The sequence below is a fragment of the Nyctereutes procyonoides genome, unplaced genomic scaffold, assembly GCF_905146905.1.
Source record: "Nyctereutes procyonoides isolate TBG_1078 unplaced genomic scaffold, NYPRO_anot_genome, whole genome shotgun sequence".
Lineage (NCBI taxonomy): Eukaryota > Metazoa > Chordata > Mammalia > Carnivora > Canidae > Nyctereutes > Nyctereutes procyonoides.
The window spans coordinates 23,732,692-23,746,555 of NW_026575049.1; the positions used below are offsets into that span (position 1 = coordinate 23,732,692).

Here is a 13,864-nt window from a genome sequence, read left to right on the forward strand (position 1 = left end):
TCTCTCATGAATAAATAAATAAAAATCTTTTTAAAAAAAAAGTATTTTCAGACTAATAAGATACAACTTGAGCCAACGACAAACTTACCTTTTTTTTTTCTTAAGATTTTATTTATTTATCTTGAAAGACATAGAGAGAGGGGCAGAGACATAGGCAGAGGGAGAAGCAGGCTCCCAGGACCCGAGGATCATGACCTGAGCCAAAGGTAGACGCTCAGCCACTCAGCCACCCAGGAGTCCCAAAAATTTACCTTTCTTTAAAATAATAAAAAAGGGACGCCTGGGTGGCTCAGTGGTTGAGCATCTGCCTTCAGCTCAGGGTATGATCCCAAGGTCCTAGGATGGAATCCCACGTCAGGCTCCCTGTGTGGAGCCTACTTCTCTCTCTGCCTGTGTCTCTGCCTCTCTTTCTCTCTCTGTGTCTCTGCCTCTCTCTGTGTGTCTGTCATGAATAAATAAAATATTAAATAATAAATACAATCTTTAAAAAATAAAATAATTTTAAAAATATATAGGCACCTGGCTAGCTCAGTCAGAAGAGCATGCAACTCTTGATCTTGGGGTCGTGGGTTCGAGCCCCACATTGGGGGTAGACATTACTTCAAAACAAACAAATAAGGGCAGCCCGGGTGGCTCAGCGGTTTAAGCGCTGCCTTCGGCCCAGGGCCTGATCCTGGAGACCTGGGATCGAGTCCCACGTCGGGCTCCCTGCATGGAGCCTGCTTCTCCCTCTGCCTGTGTCTCTGCCTCTTCTCTGTGTCTCTCATGAATAAATAAATAAAATATTAAAAATAAATAAATAAATAAATAAATAAATAAATAAATAAACAAACTAACTAACTAACTTTAAAACAAATACTTAAATAAATAAAACGTGAGATTTACTTTCCATCCATCTGGCTGGCCAAGATTCAATGGTCATTACCCACTGGCCCAAGACTGGGCACGCTGCTGGTGTGTGAATTACTGAAACCCACGTGTATTGAATGCCTTACACTTTCTGAGATTTATCTAAGGAACTGGTAAGGCAGTGATGGTCAGGGAGACATTGTTTATGAAGGAGGGTGTGCAAAACAATTTAAATGCCTTTCAGTGGAGAACAGGTGGTCCCATTGTTCAGCCCAAGCTGGGCAGCTGGTAAGGGAAGCGTTGGTGCTTGGAGGCTGATGACACGCTATGGCGTGTTCTTACCTTAGAAGAGCAGGTGGCAAGGTGGCCTGCGTGCCCAGATCCCATTTTTATTAAAAAGAAAGTATATGTACTTACTAGAAAAACAAAGTCTAAAAGATAAACAATTCTAGCCCTCATTATTCTGAAGACTATTGGGATTTTTCTTTACTTCCATATTTTTGTATTTTTTACACAGAGCTTGTCCAGCCTGAGCCTTGGCCCTGTCCTCGATCAGGACAGGAGGGCCCACTACCCCACTTAGAAATGGGAGAAACGAGGGGATCTGGATGGTTAAGTGTCAGTTAAGTGTCTGGCTCTTGATCTCAGCTCAGGTCTTGATCTTGGGGTTGTGGGTTCAAGCCCCACATTGGGCTTCATGCTGGGCATGGAGCCTACTTAAAAAAAAAGAAAGGAATGAAAAAAATGGAGAAACAATCAATATCCTCCTCCCTGGGACCTGCAGAGGCTCATGCCTCCTGCCTGCAGCCCATTTCCTGGAGGGGAACACTGAGGAGCCAGGACTTCAGGGTCCTTGAGAGAAGTACAGCTTGAGCTGGGTCAGTCCCTCCTGCCAGCAGGACGCTCTCCGTGCAGTGGGTACTCAGGAAATATTAATCGCTGTGGCTTCGAATTATCTGTCCTTTCCTACCCATCCTCGCTGCAGTTAGCACCCTTAGTCCATTTTGCTGAGCATGTCGAGATGCCGTCCTGCCCCTGGGAGCAGAGAGTTCTTTGGTCCTGAGTTTATAACAGTCCCATGGGGTCAGTCATACCACCCACTGGCCTGAGGAGCTCCTTCTGTCTGAGTGACCTGGAGACACATGAGACAGAGGGGCCATGTGAGGAGTAGATCGCTGAGGCCCCTAGGGAGTCCAGGAAGGCTTCCTGGAGGAGGTGACACCAGGTTGAAGGACAGGGCCACGTGGGGCCAGCTGGATGAAGCCGGTGGGAGCAGAGTGGGGAGCTGTAGGCCACAGCATGGGGGAGGCTGTGGAAGGAGCAGGTGTGGTTTGGGGAACAGTTGTCTGCATCTCCTGACTTAAGGATGTGCAGCCTGAGATGCCAGAATGTAAGGAGGCTTGTCCTTGGGATGAGGGACCTGTCACTGGAACCACTTGCTATTTTAAGTGGGACGGTCATGGTGCAGGTTTTGGCCTGTTTCTTTCCGGTCTTCCTGGTTATATAGTTGACTGTACCTGTCTTTAGCTGTTGGCCTCCTCCAGTCCCTGACCTATCGGGACACATTCCCCACCGTGGTAGAAACCGTCTGCAGACCCCTTTGTAATGAGCATCTGCAGCTTCGAGCCGCTCCTCAGGTGAGATGGGGAAAGAGGGGCGTGCGCTCCTGGGCGTCTGGGCCTGCTCCGCCAGGCTGCTCTCCGGCCAGCTTTACCAAGCACGTGGCCCACGGTGGCCGGGATGATGAGCCATTTGGGCGACAAGTGTCTCCAAGGGCAGCCTGTCCTGACCTCTGGGCCCTGTCCCCCCCTCCCCAGACTGAGAAGGACATCCTGCTGCGGCCCGAGCTGGAGGAACTGCGGAATGAACATTCTGCTCGCTTCAAGCTCTGGTACACAGTGGACAAAGCCCCGGAAGGTGAGAGACGGAGGCGCTGAGTGTGCTGGGCTGGGTGGGGGTGCTGGGCCTTCTACCTGCATGGTCTCCGAGGGTGCTCAGGGTGGCCTGGGAGAGGGAGATGGTGCGACCCACCTCACAGTGAAGGAGGGATCAGAGAGGGGAAGTAAGCGTCCCACAGCACAGGGCTAGAAACACACCACCGGAGCCCAGGCTTGAACTTCCGTTCTCCTCCTCCAGAGCCCAAGGCCTTCCCCTGGCTGCACTGCCCCCTGCTGGACAGAGAGCTGGCCTTCTGCCCTTGGTCCAGGGGCTCACTCTGGGTGGGGGTGGTGGGGGCGCAACTGCTCCTGCTGTGCAGTTTGTACCCTGTAAGGTACATTACACCATTTTCTCCCCAGACATCAGCCCTGGGGGGGGGGGCTGACATACAGTGAACCCCATTCTACCCATCCAGTTTGCCAAGGTCACGTAGGAGGCAACAAATGAGGGCTGCCCACAAAACCTGAGATGAGGCCACCCTCTGGGAGTTAAATTCTGCGTCATCCTCCTGCTTCAGGTAGAAGCGTAATTTGTTCTCTGAGAAAAGCAGTAGCTCAGGCTTCTTGGTCTGTGGGACTGATGATGCTCGGCTCCAGGGTCTGGAGACTGTAGGGAGCGGAGCAGTCCTTCCATGTGACTGCAGCCCTGTCGGTCAGGCCCTTCCACATGTCAAGAGGAGCAGGGACCTGCATCTTCACAGGAAACTTCTAAATGTTGGAAACTGAACATTTTTGAAGCATCCTTGTGGGCACCAGCATTGCTTTGCCTTGCTTTGCCTTGCTTTGCCTACTCCCCTCCCCAGGGCCCAGGGTCCCCCAGGGCTCAGCCTGGTGTGGGGAACATGCCACGTCCACTTCCCCCAGAACTGACCAGATGGGGCCTTGGGGCAGCACCCATCGCAGGAACTGGGGCATCTGGGCCCATCCCTGTGAAAGGAGCCACCCTTCTGGGTCAACCAAATCAGGTCCTGGGCATCTTGGCCAAGAGCTAGGCTGGGGCCTTAGTGGACTGCGGACCTCACCAGCAGTGCCCTGAGGTGTGTCACTGGCCGGCCGGCTTGGGCCAGGCCATCTGAACTTGGCTTCCTGTTGGCCCCTCTGCTCTTCCTGCAGTCAGCTTGGCCCTGTGAGCTGATGTTGCAGTGGGAGAAGATGAGCAGGAAACAGGTTTCTTAGCAAGTTATAGAGCCGAGTAGCAGGTGGTTAGCGAGACCAGGGATAAACAAAGTGCAGTTGACTTTGGGCAACACCAGGATTAGAGACACTGACCCTCACCCCCATGTAGTCAAAAATCTGCATATTACCTTTGAGTCCATAAAAATTTAAGAGCCTGCTGTCGACCAGAGCCTTATCAGTGGCACCAAGAATCGGTTAAACAGGGATCCCTGGGTGGCGCAGTGGTTTGGCGCCTGCCTTTGGCCCAGGGCGCGATCCTGGAGACCCAGGATCGAATCCCACATCAGGCTCCCGGTGCATGGAGCCTGCTTCTCCCTCTGCCTGTGTCTCTGCCTCTCTCTCTCTCTGTGACTATCATAAATTAAAAAAAAAAAAAAAAGAATCGGTTAAACACACCTATTTTGTATATTACACGTTGTATTCTTACAATGAAACTGGGCTAGAGAGAAGAAAATGTTATCAAGAAAATCATAAGGAAAGTCTATTTACAGGACCGTACTGTCCTGATGGCAAAAGCTGCACCTCTGCGTGGACCTGTGCTGTTCCCGGGTCAACTGTAGTCAGGCAGGGGCGTCTGGAGGGGGCCACTGAATCTGTGTCTCAGTCAGAGGTGGGAAGTTTGCTCGCTGCTGGTTGCAGTTTCGGATAGGGTGGTGGGCTGGGTTCATCACCCTTGGGAGCCTTCTGGTCCCTGTGGCCCATGGGGAGGCCCCGGCGCTGACCCCTGGTGGTGGCACATGGCGATGCCACCACCTGAGTGCTGGCTCCTGGAGACTGAACAGTGACCCAAGGAGGACTTTGGGCTGGGTGGTCTAGCATCTTACACTTTACCATTACTCTGACCCAGCGTTCAAGAGGAGTGGGGGAATTGCTACAGTGTTAGGTAAAAGCTGAAATTCTCGGTGCTGAGAAAGATCATGGTAACAGGCCGGCTGGGCTAGCGTGGAACTAAGAGAAGGAACCAAGAAGCAGGGCTGCCTCGCAAATGCAGCTGACCCGTGTTCCTCCCCACGAAGCCCCCTTCAGTACACCTATAAAGACAAATACACTTTCTAGAAAAAAAATTCTTGTAAAATTGAGTTATTTTATATGCCTGCACATTTTATACACTAGCAAATACAACTCAGTCCCGTGCAACTTTTTGAATATAGACTTAAATCTCCTCCACTTGTTCCTCCCTCCCCTGACCCCTGCTTCTGGTAACCAGCAGCCTATTCTCTGTATCTGTGAGCTTGGGTTTTTTCAGTCTTGCTGTTTTGTGGTGGTGTTTTTTTTTTCCTTTAAAGATTCCACGTATGAGTGAGATCATACAGTGTTTATCTTCCTGTCTGACTCATTTCACTTCACATAATGCCCCTGAGGTCCATCCGTGTTGCTACAAATGGCAAGGTTTCATTCTTTTCTATGGTTGAATAATATTCCATTGTCTTGAAGGGGTTCAGAACACCCCCCCCCCCGAATGTGCCACTTGGGCCTGTGGATTATTTTGAGCTGAAGGCACTTGTGACCCTGTGGGGCTCAAGAGAAACTTTTATCCTTCCCTATCCACACAGAAGCAGCTAAATTGGGTAGGGTTATTAACAGAGCTAAATTTTATCAGACTGACCCATCTGTATCGCAGAGCAAACATCTGCTCTTCTTATCGCCCTGTGAAATGCATTCCTTTCCATTCCTTTCCTCTGAAATCCCAGACTCCTGCTCCCTTCTCCTTAGCTCAGAAGGACATATCCACCTCTTGTTGCCTGACCGCCTTTGGAATGTCCGTGTCTGTCTGCATTCCCTGTACTTACGCTATTAAATTTGATTTTCTCCCATAAATCTCTCATGTCCGTTTTGTTCTTAGTTCAGCTAGAAGAGCCTTTGAAGGGACAGAAATTCTTGCTCCCCGACTATTTACACCACACCTACTTTACCCATATATCCCTCACTGGACATTTAGAAGCTTCCATATCTTGGCTGTTGTAAATGATGCAGCAGTGAACGTGGGGTGCAGATATCTTTTTTGAGCTAGTGTTTTCATTTTCTCCTGATAAATACCCAAAAGCGAAATTACTGGATCATAGGGTAATCCTATCTTTAATTCTTTGAGGAATATCCGTAATGTTTTCCGCAGTGACTGCACCAGCTTATATTCCCACCAACGGCACGCGAAGGCTCCTTGTTCCCCGTGTCCTCACCAACATTTGTCATTTCTTGTCTTCCTGATGATGGCATTCTGACAGCTGTGAGGTGTGCATTTGAGCAGAATGTGTGTGAACTTTTGGGTGGAACTTTCTGTAAATGGTAAATGTCTGAAGTCTATTGGGGCTAACATGTTGCTTGAGGCCAATGTTTTTGTATCAATTCTCTGTCTGGGTGACCTATCCATTGATAAAAGCAGAGTGTTCAAATCCCTTACTTTTATTGTGTTGCTATTTCCCCCTTTAGATCCGTTAGTATTAGCTTCATATAATCAGGTGCTTCTATGTTGGGTGCGTAAATATTGACCAACGTTCTCTCCTTGTTGGATTGACCTCTTTACCTTCATGTGATGCCCTTCTTTGTCTCTTATTTCCTGCAGCCTTCTTTTCCTTTCTGTCTGCATAGAGTATCTTTTTCTGTCTCTTCACTCTCAACACACTGTGTGTGCCCTTATAAACATCTCAAGTGTCTCGTAGGCAACTTATGGATAGGTCTTGTTGGTTTGCTTTGTTTTAATTCCAGTGTCGTCAACTTGCAGTTGAGGCAGTTGTTAAGTTTCAGGTGTGCAATAAAGTGATTCAGCGATGCCATACATTACGCAGTGCTCGTCATGGCAAGTGTACCCTTCAGCCCCGTCACCTGTTTCACCCGTCCCCTCACCCGCCTCCCCTCTGGCTACCGTCTCTTTGTTCTCCACAGTTAAGGAGTCTGTTTTCTGGTTTGTCTGGTATTTTTCCTGTGTCTGTTTGTTTTGTTTCTTAAGTTCCATGTATGAGTGACATCATGTGGTATTTGTTTTTCTCTGACTTATTTCACTTAGCACTACAGTCTCTAGCTACATCCATGTCATTGCAAATGGCAAGATTTCATTCTTTTTTAATGGCTGAGTAATATTCCATTGTATGTATGTATGTATGTATGTATCTATATATATACACACACACACAAATATGTATATATACGACATCATCTTTATTCATTCATCAATTGATGGACACTTGGGCTGCTTTCATAATTTGGCTATTATAAATAATGTGGCTATAAACATAGGGGTGCATGTATCCCTTTGAATAGTGTTTTTGTATTCTCTGCGTAAATATCCTGTTGTGTGATTACTGGATCATAGCATAATTCTTTTTAATTTTTTGAGGAACCTCCATACTGTTTTCCACAGTGGCTGCAGCAGTTTGCATTCCTACCAACAGTGCACGAGGGTTCCTTTTTCTTCACATCCTCACCAACACCTGTTGTTTCTTGTGTTCTTTATTATTTTTCCCTTTTTTTTTTAAGATTTTATTTATTTATTTGAGAGAGAGCACATGTTGGGAGGAGGGGTCAGAGGGAGATGTACAACCAACTATGCCACCCAGGTGCCCCTGGGTTTTTTATTTTAGCCATTATGACAGGTGTGAGGTGATAGCTCATTGTAGTTTTGATTTGCATTTCCCTGATGATGAGTGATGTGGAGCATCTTTTCATGTGTGTGTTGGACATCTGTATGTCTTTGGATAAATGTTCGTGTCTCCTGTCCATTTTTTAATTGGATTATTTGGACTTTGGATGTTGAGTTGTATCGGTTCTTTATATATTTTGGATACTAACCCTTTATCAGATACATCATTTGCAAACATCTTCTCCCATTCAGTAGGGTTGTCTTTTAGTTTTGTTGGTGGTTTCCTTTGCTTTGCAGAAGCTTTATATTTTGATGTAGTCCCAATAGTTTATTTTTGCTTTAATTTCTCTTGTCTCAGGAGACATATCTAAAGAAATGTTGCTATGGCTGATGTCAGAGATATTATTGCCTGTGCACTTTTCTAGGATTTCTGTTTTCAGATCTCATATTTAGGTCCTTAACCCATTTTGAGGGTTTTTATGTGTGTGTATGGTGTAGGAAAGTGATCCAGTTTCACCTGGTCCAGTAGCTGTCTGGTTTTCCCAACACCATTTGTTAAGGAGACTGTTTTTTCCCCATTGGATATTCTTGCCTCCTTTGTTGAAGATTAATTGACCATATATAATCATGGGTTTTGGGGCAGCCCCGGTGGCTCAATGGTTTAGTGCTGCCTTCAGCCCAGGGCCTGATCCTGGAGACCCGGGATCGAGTCCGACATTGGGCTCCCTGCATGGAGCCTGCTTCTCCCTCTGCCTGTGTCTCTGCCTCTCTCCCTCTCTCTCTCTCTCTCTCTCTCTGTCTCTCATGAATAAATAAATCTTTAAAAAATAATAATAATATAATCATGGGTTTGTTTCTGGGCTTTCTCTTCTGTTCCATTGGTTTATGTGCCTGCTTTTGTGTCAGTATAGAAAGGTCTTGTTTGTTATCCACTCAACCACTTTTGATTGGAGAATTTAGTCCATTTGCATTTAAAGTAATTATTGATAGCTATGCACTTATTGCCATTTTGTTAATTACTTACTGGCTTTTTTTGTTCTGGGTGAGCCAGGCTGGGGCAAGGGATCAGAGCAAGCATTTGCTTTGGATCAGCCTCTTCATTCTTCAGTGTTCCTTGAAAGAAGGGAGAAAGTCACAGCACAGGAGTGTGGTGATCAGGGGGAGGGGCTTTGGGCAGGTGGGCAGTCATTGGTCAGTCACACAGCTGTACTTGGACTCACCTGGTCTTTCCCCGCAGCCTGGGACTACAGCCAGGGCTTCGTAAATGAAGAGATGATCCGGGACCACCTTCCACCTCCAGAGGAGGAGCCGCTGATACTGATGTGTGGACCCCCGCCCATGATCCAGTATGCCTGCCTGCCCAACCTGGACCGCGTGGGCCACCCCAAGGAGCGCTGCTTTGCCTTCTGATGGCCAGGCGCTGGCTGCTCGCACGCCTGCCCCGCATACTCACTGTGCCCTGTCCGCACCCACTCCTCCCCACCACTGCTCTTTAACATCACTTTCCCCCACATCTCCCACTGTGGTCCTGGGTTCAGCCTGGCCTGCCTGTTGCTTGGCTGGTTACCCCACTGGGCTGGCCCCCGAGGGATCCCTTTGGGAGCAGGGTTCTGTTACAGGTGGGCCATCGCCAGCCACCTTCTGGGCCACTACCTGTCTGGCCCTCATCGGTTCTTACCAGTGATGCTCGGCCCTGGCCCTGACCCTTCCCTACCTCCACCCCACCCACCCATACACTACTAGGCCAAGTCTGCAAGCACCATGCTCCACCCCAGCCCCTCCCTCCCAAAGCAGACTACCCTCTGGAAATAAACACAAATGTACAGGCAGCCCAGAGCTGCAGGTGGCAGGGTCCCCCCCAGCCACTGCCTTGGGACCCTCACCTGCCACTCCTCACTATCTGCTCAGGGCCACAGCCAGGCCTTAGCACCTGACACTACATGACAGGTAACACCAAAAAGTCCCTTTGGCTGGGGCTGTGGGGGTGAGAGTCTGCCCCCACCCCAGGACCCAGGCAGGCCCAGTCAGCAGAGAGCTGGGCTCTCTCCCAGGCTGGAGTAGGAGGAGGGGGCTGGCTGAAGGCTCTTCGGGGGGCATCTCAGCCCTCCTGAAGCCTCAGCATCTCCCCAGCACATCTAAGCATCCGGGCAGCTTTGGGAGTTCCACGCCTTCAGCCCGGCAGTCTGATGGACCGCCTCGGGGCCCTGGGCCACCAGTGCTGATGGCAGAGCTGAGACAATGTTTATTTATTCCTCTGTCCCAAACCCCACCCGTCATGCTGCCCGCACCCCAGCACAGGGGAAGTTTTTGTCTGAGCAGCATTCTCAGTGACCTCGATGTTGCCTTTAGAAGGGTGGGTTCGCCTCTTGCATATGGGCTTTTTCAGAATCATTTATGAGCAGAAAAAAAAACATTGAAATAAAACTTTGCTAATACTAACCCTTTTGCGGTTCCTTGAGGCTCTGTGTGGGAGAAGAGACAGGAAGGGCCCCAGCACTCACTTTTTGTGTGTTCGTGTTCATCGTGTAAGCTTTGGACTGTACAGAAAAGTATGCACAGGGGAAAAAAATACTGTACATCCACAGGCAAATGCCTCTGATGAAACCACATGGCCCACCATGGGACTGCTGCTTTTCCTCCATCAGATGGGCTTTCCCCTGGGGTCACACATTCTCTGGAAGCCCACAGGGATCATAATTGATTGCATAGCAAATCCCTACCCTTGGACAGTTAGGCTGCTTCCAGTTTGTGGACTTTGTAAACAGTGGTGGCCTTCATCCTCCTTTCAGATGATTTCTTTTTTTTTTTTTTTTTTTAAGTAGGCTCCCTGCCAACACTGGGCTTGAATTCACAACCTTCAAGAGTCACATGCTCTACTGAACTGAAGCCAGCCAGGTGCCCTTCCGATGATTTTTTTGAGGTTAGAGTCCTGGAGACAGAAAGTTGAGCCAGGGTGTATGGACTCTGGGAGTCCAGCCTGGAGTCCTCCCCTCGTGCCAGCCCCCTGACGCCCAGCCTTATTCACACCGCGTGAAAAGCTCTCTCCGCTCCTGTGTTGTCCAGCTCTGTATGTCCTCATTGTTTTCCTTTCTGTTTTCCCCTCTGAAAACCAGGGAGAAATCACTGGCCTTGGTTTCTGCTGGAGAGCCTGAGGCTCAGCCATGACTAGCCTTCAGGTCGGAAGCTGGGCCATGAGGTGAGGCAGGCACCACTCTCCCCGTGGAAGGTGGCACAGGGGTCCCTCGCTCCCTCATGCCTTCATGCACTGTTCCAAGTGCCGGAGACTTGGCTGCAGCCGCTCCCACACGCCCTCCCCTATTCCTGGGGTGCTGGTGAGAAAGACAAGTGCCAGACGGTGTCATGAGTGAAACGGTAAATGCCAAGACAAGTCAGGCCATGAGGCAACGTGGGAGTGAGGGCTGTTCTCTCTGAACAGACAACGAAGCTGGCCCTGCTGGGGTAGGTGTTCAAGGTGATGGAACAGCAAGTACAGATACCTTGGGAACAAGCTTGTGGAATTAACTTTGAGAAACAGATGGAAGAAAGCAGGTGGCTGAGGGGACAGCGGAAATGAGCCTGGAAAGGAAGCACAGTAGACGTGCTCTAGGGTGACCAGCAAGTGCAAAGGCCCTGGGGCAGAGACCTGGTAGGAGCATCGTGAAGGCCAGTGTGACTGGAGCGGAGTAGGGAAGAGGAGAGGATGGGGGAGTGTGCAGGGAGGAATGCCGGAAGCCCAGCCTCAGGCCAGGGAGCCCCTTTCTCTTTCCTCTCTTCCCCTCTCTTCTGGCCCTGGCCCACATCAGGAGTAGGGCTGGGACTCCTCAGTGGGCAGGGAAGGGCTTGGCCTGGGAATCCCTTCTCCACACCTACTGTGTACTGGGGACCCTGCAGACACTGCGCTCAGGTCCCGTCTCCTCATCGTGACCCCCTTCTGGAGGATGGGAAAGCAGGCCAGAGTGTCGGGCTTTGAAGGCGCACCTGCCTGAGCTCACAAGGGGCTGTCCCCGGGAGCTGAGAAGGGCATGGATTGGACCTGGGCCCTCCCTCTCTCCTCGCCTCAGTTTCTCCATCTGTATAACAGGTGAGTGAACTAGGTCATGACTTGCCACCCTCTCAGACCTGACACCCTTTTAAAATAACATTTATAACACCCTCTTGAGCCTCCTGAAGTGGATTCACAGGTAATATTATGAGCTTGCATATAGAATTTTTAAAAATTGGGGCGCCTGAACCTGGGTGGCTCAGCCAGTTAAGTCCTGATTCAGCTCAGGTCTGATCTCAGGGTCATGAGATCGAGTCCCGTGTCTGGCTCCATCTCAGCGCAGTCTGCTTGTGTTTCTGTCTCCTCCCTCTGCCCCCCCCCCCTCGTGCTCTCTCTCTATATATATAAAATAAATCTTCAAACAAAAAACACAAAACTCCAATCATATTAGAGCAAGAAAGGAAAGGAATTCATAAAAGGATACACATTTCAGGGTGGCCGAAGTCCCCAGAAGGGGGGTGGGCAGGGGTCCCTGGACAGTCACAGCCCCAGATGCAGCCCGACTCCCAGTCTCTGCCCACAGGGACGCGGTTTTCCCAGGCAGGGCACAATCCTTGGTCTATTTTCAAACAAAGCAGGACCCAGTACGTTCCCAGCAATTCCACGTTTGCTCGCCCTGAGCAAAAAGTCCTATGTGTCCATACAAGATATGGAGGGAAGCCCTGCCTGGGAGTGTGATGCTCTTCGTCCCTCCCGGAACGTGGGAACGTCGCAGGCATGGGGAGGGCCCTTGCCTCAGGATCGCCACTTCCCTGTCCCCACCCTCCGCGTGACCGGATTCCAGATCCCTGTCCTCCAGACAATCAGCACCCTACAAAGCTCTACACCTTATGAAATGCCTCCAAGGGAAGGTCACCTCGATGACAGCTGACCTCAGCTAATGACCTCACTGAACTAGCTTGAAAAATAACCTTTAGGTCACTTTTTTTTTTACATTGCATTTAAGGCGTGACAGGGCTTTAACCCCTCGGGTCCCGTGGCCCCTTCCACCTTCTTCTGCACCTGCCCTGCGCGGTCCAGGGGAGGGGAGGGTGCTGAGCCCCAACCTGGTCCCCGTGTCGTCGTCCCCCCACCCTGCACTTCCGGGACGGAAGGCGAGAGGGAGGAAGGGAGGGGCTAGCGGTGCCGTCTGACGGCTGAGGAGGGCCAGCCAGCACCCAATCGCCGCTTGGCAGGTGGGACCCCGACTCCCTTCCTCGGTCTGGGGCCCGGCCCAGCCCCGCTGGCTTTGCCAGCTCTGGCCCGCACACCTTCTGCTGCCAGACTTTTAACTACGGTGCGGCCTGTCAACAGTACAGGAACTCCGCGGGCATCAATGCACTTAGAAATTAATAATAGTAATAACTCACAGCACAGCGCCCTACGTGTATTCTTTTTTGTTTTTTTGGTTTTTTTTTTAATCGATTGATGCAGCAAACATGTAGCTCGCGCCAAGCTTACAGTGCTGGGGCCTGGGGCTGCCATCACAGACCAGGCAATTCCACCCATGGATTGTAACGTCTATTTCCTCCTCCCGACGACCTGTCCTTCGCCCGGTTTTCTAGATCATCGGGAAGATCGGAACGATTTGCGGGGTGAGAGTCAAGCCGCCGGGAAGCGCGGCTGGTGGGACGGGCCCCAGGCGGTCCTGCAGCTGGGGCCAGTGAGCAGCCACACCGGCAGCTGCGGTTGTGCCCCAGGGCAGCGGCTGGCCTTAACCCTTGTAATGACGGGGGAAGCTTCAGAGACCTGGGCGAGGTCATCGGCCTAAGGCTCACGGGGCCAGACGTGAAAGGCGACTTTTATTTTCATGCACCATAAACTGCAAAACGTCCGGAAATGGGACGCCAGGGGGGCCCCGTGGCTGAGCGTCTCGCTCGGCTCAGGTCCTGATCCCCGGGGTCCTGGGAGCCACCCGCGTAGGGCTCCCTGGGTGCCTGCCTCTCTCTGTCTTTCAGGAATAAGCAAAATCTCTTGTAAACAACCACAAAAGCGATACAAAAACAAAACAAGCCCCCCCCAAGCCCAGAAACCGCGAAAGACCCGGTAGGGCAGGTGCGCCGGCCCGATGGGAACAGCTGGAGGCCCCCCCAGCCCGCCCGCAGACCGGGCCGCTCGTCTGCTCTTTCAGGGTAGAGGGGGCCGGGCAGATCGCGGCTCCCAGGCATCCCGCAAAGTAGGCGGGTCACCTCAGGGGCGACCTTTACCCGCTCAAAAATTCGTCTCACATTAGCAGTGAGGATTCGGGCGTCACCCCGAATCGTTATTTTCCTTACTCATAAGTTTAAGGCATAAAGAGCTACACGT

At 50.8% G+C, this 13,864-nt stretch overlaps 1 protein-coding gene and 1 non-coding gene across 2 annotated transcripts in view; one reads left to right on the forward strand and one right to left on the reverse strand.

Moving 5' to 3' along the window:
• Window positions 1-9,975, forward strand: part of LOC129511859 (NADH-cytochrome b5 reductase 3) — a 29,103-nt gene extending 19,128 nt beyond the window's left edge. The window contains exons 8-9 of the mRNA XM_055328958.1: window positions 2,667-2,766; window positions 8,774-9,975. Coding sequence (XP_055184933.1) covers window positions 2,667-2,766; window positions 8,774-8,946 — 273 coding nt within the window. The 3' untranslated portion in view covers window positions 8,947-9,975. The remainder of the gene's footprint in view (window positions 1-2,666; window positions 2,767-8,773) is intronic.
• Window positions 9,976-13,700: 3,725 nt separating this feature from the next.
• On the reverse strand, window positions 13,701-13,850 carry LOC129512248 (U12 minor spliceosomal RNA). Its single transcript, XR_008664991.1, has one exon. It is a non-coding gene; the product is annotated as a U12 minor spliceosomal RNA (small nuclear RNA).
• Between the last annotated feature and the right edge of the window lie 14 nt (window positions 13,851-13,864).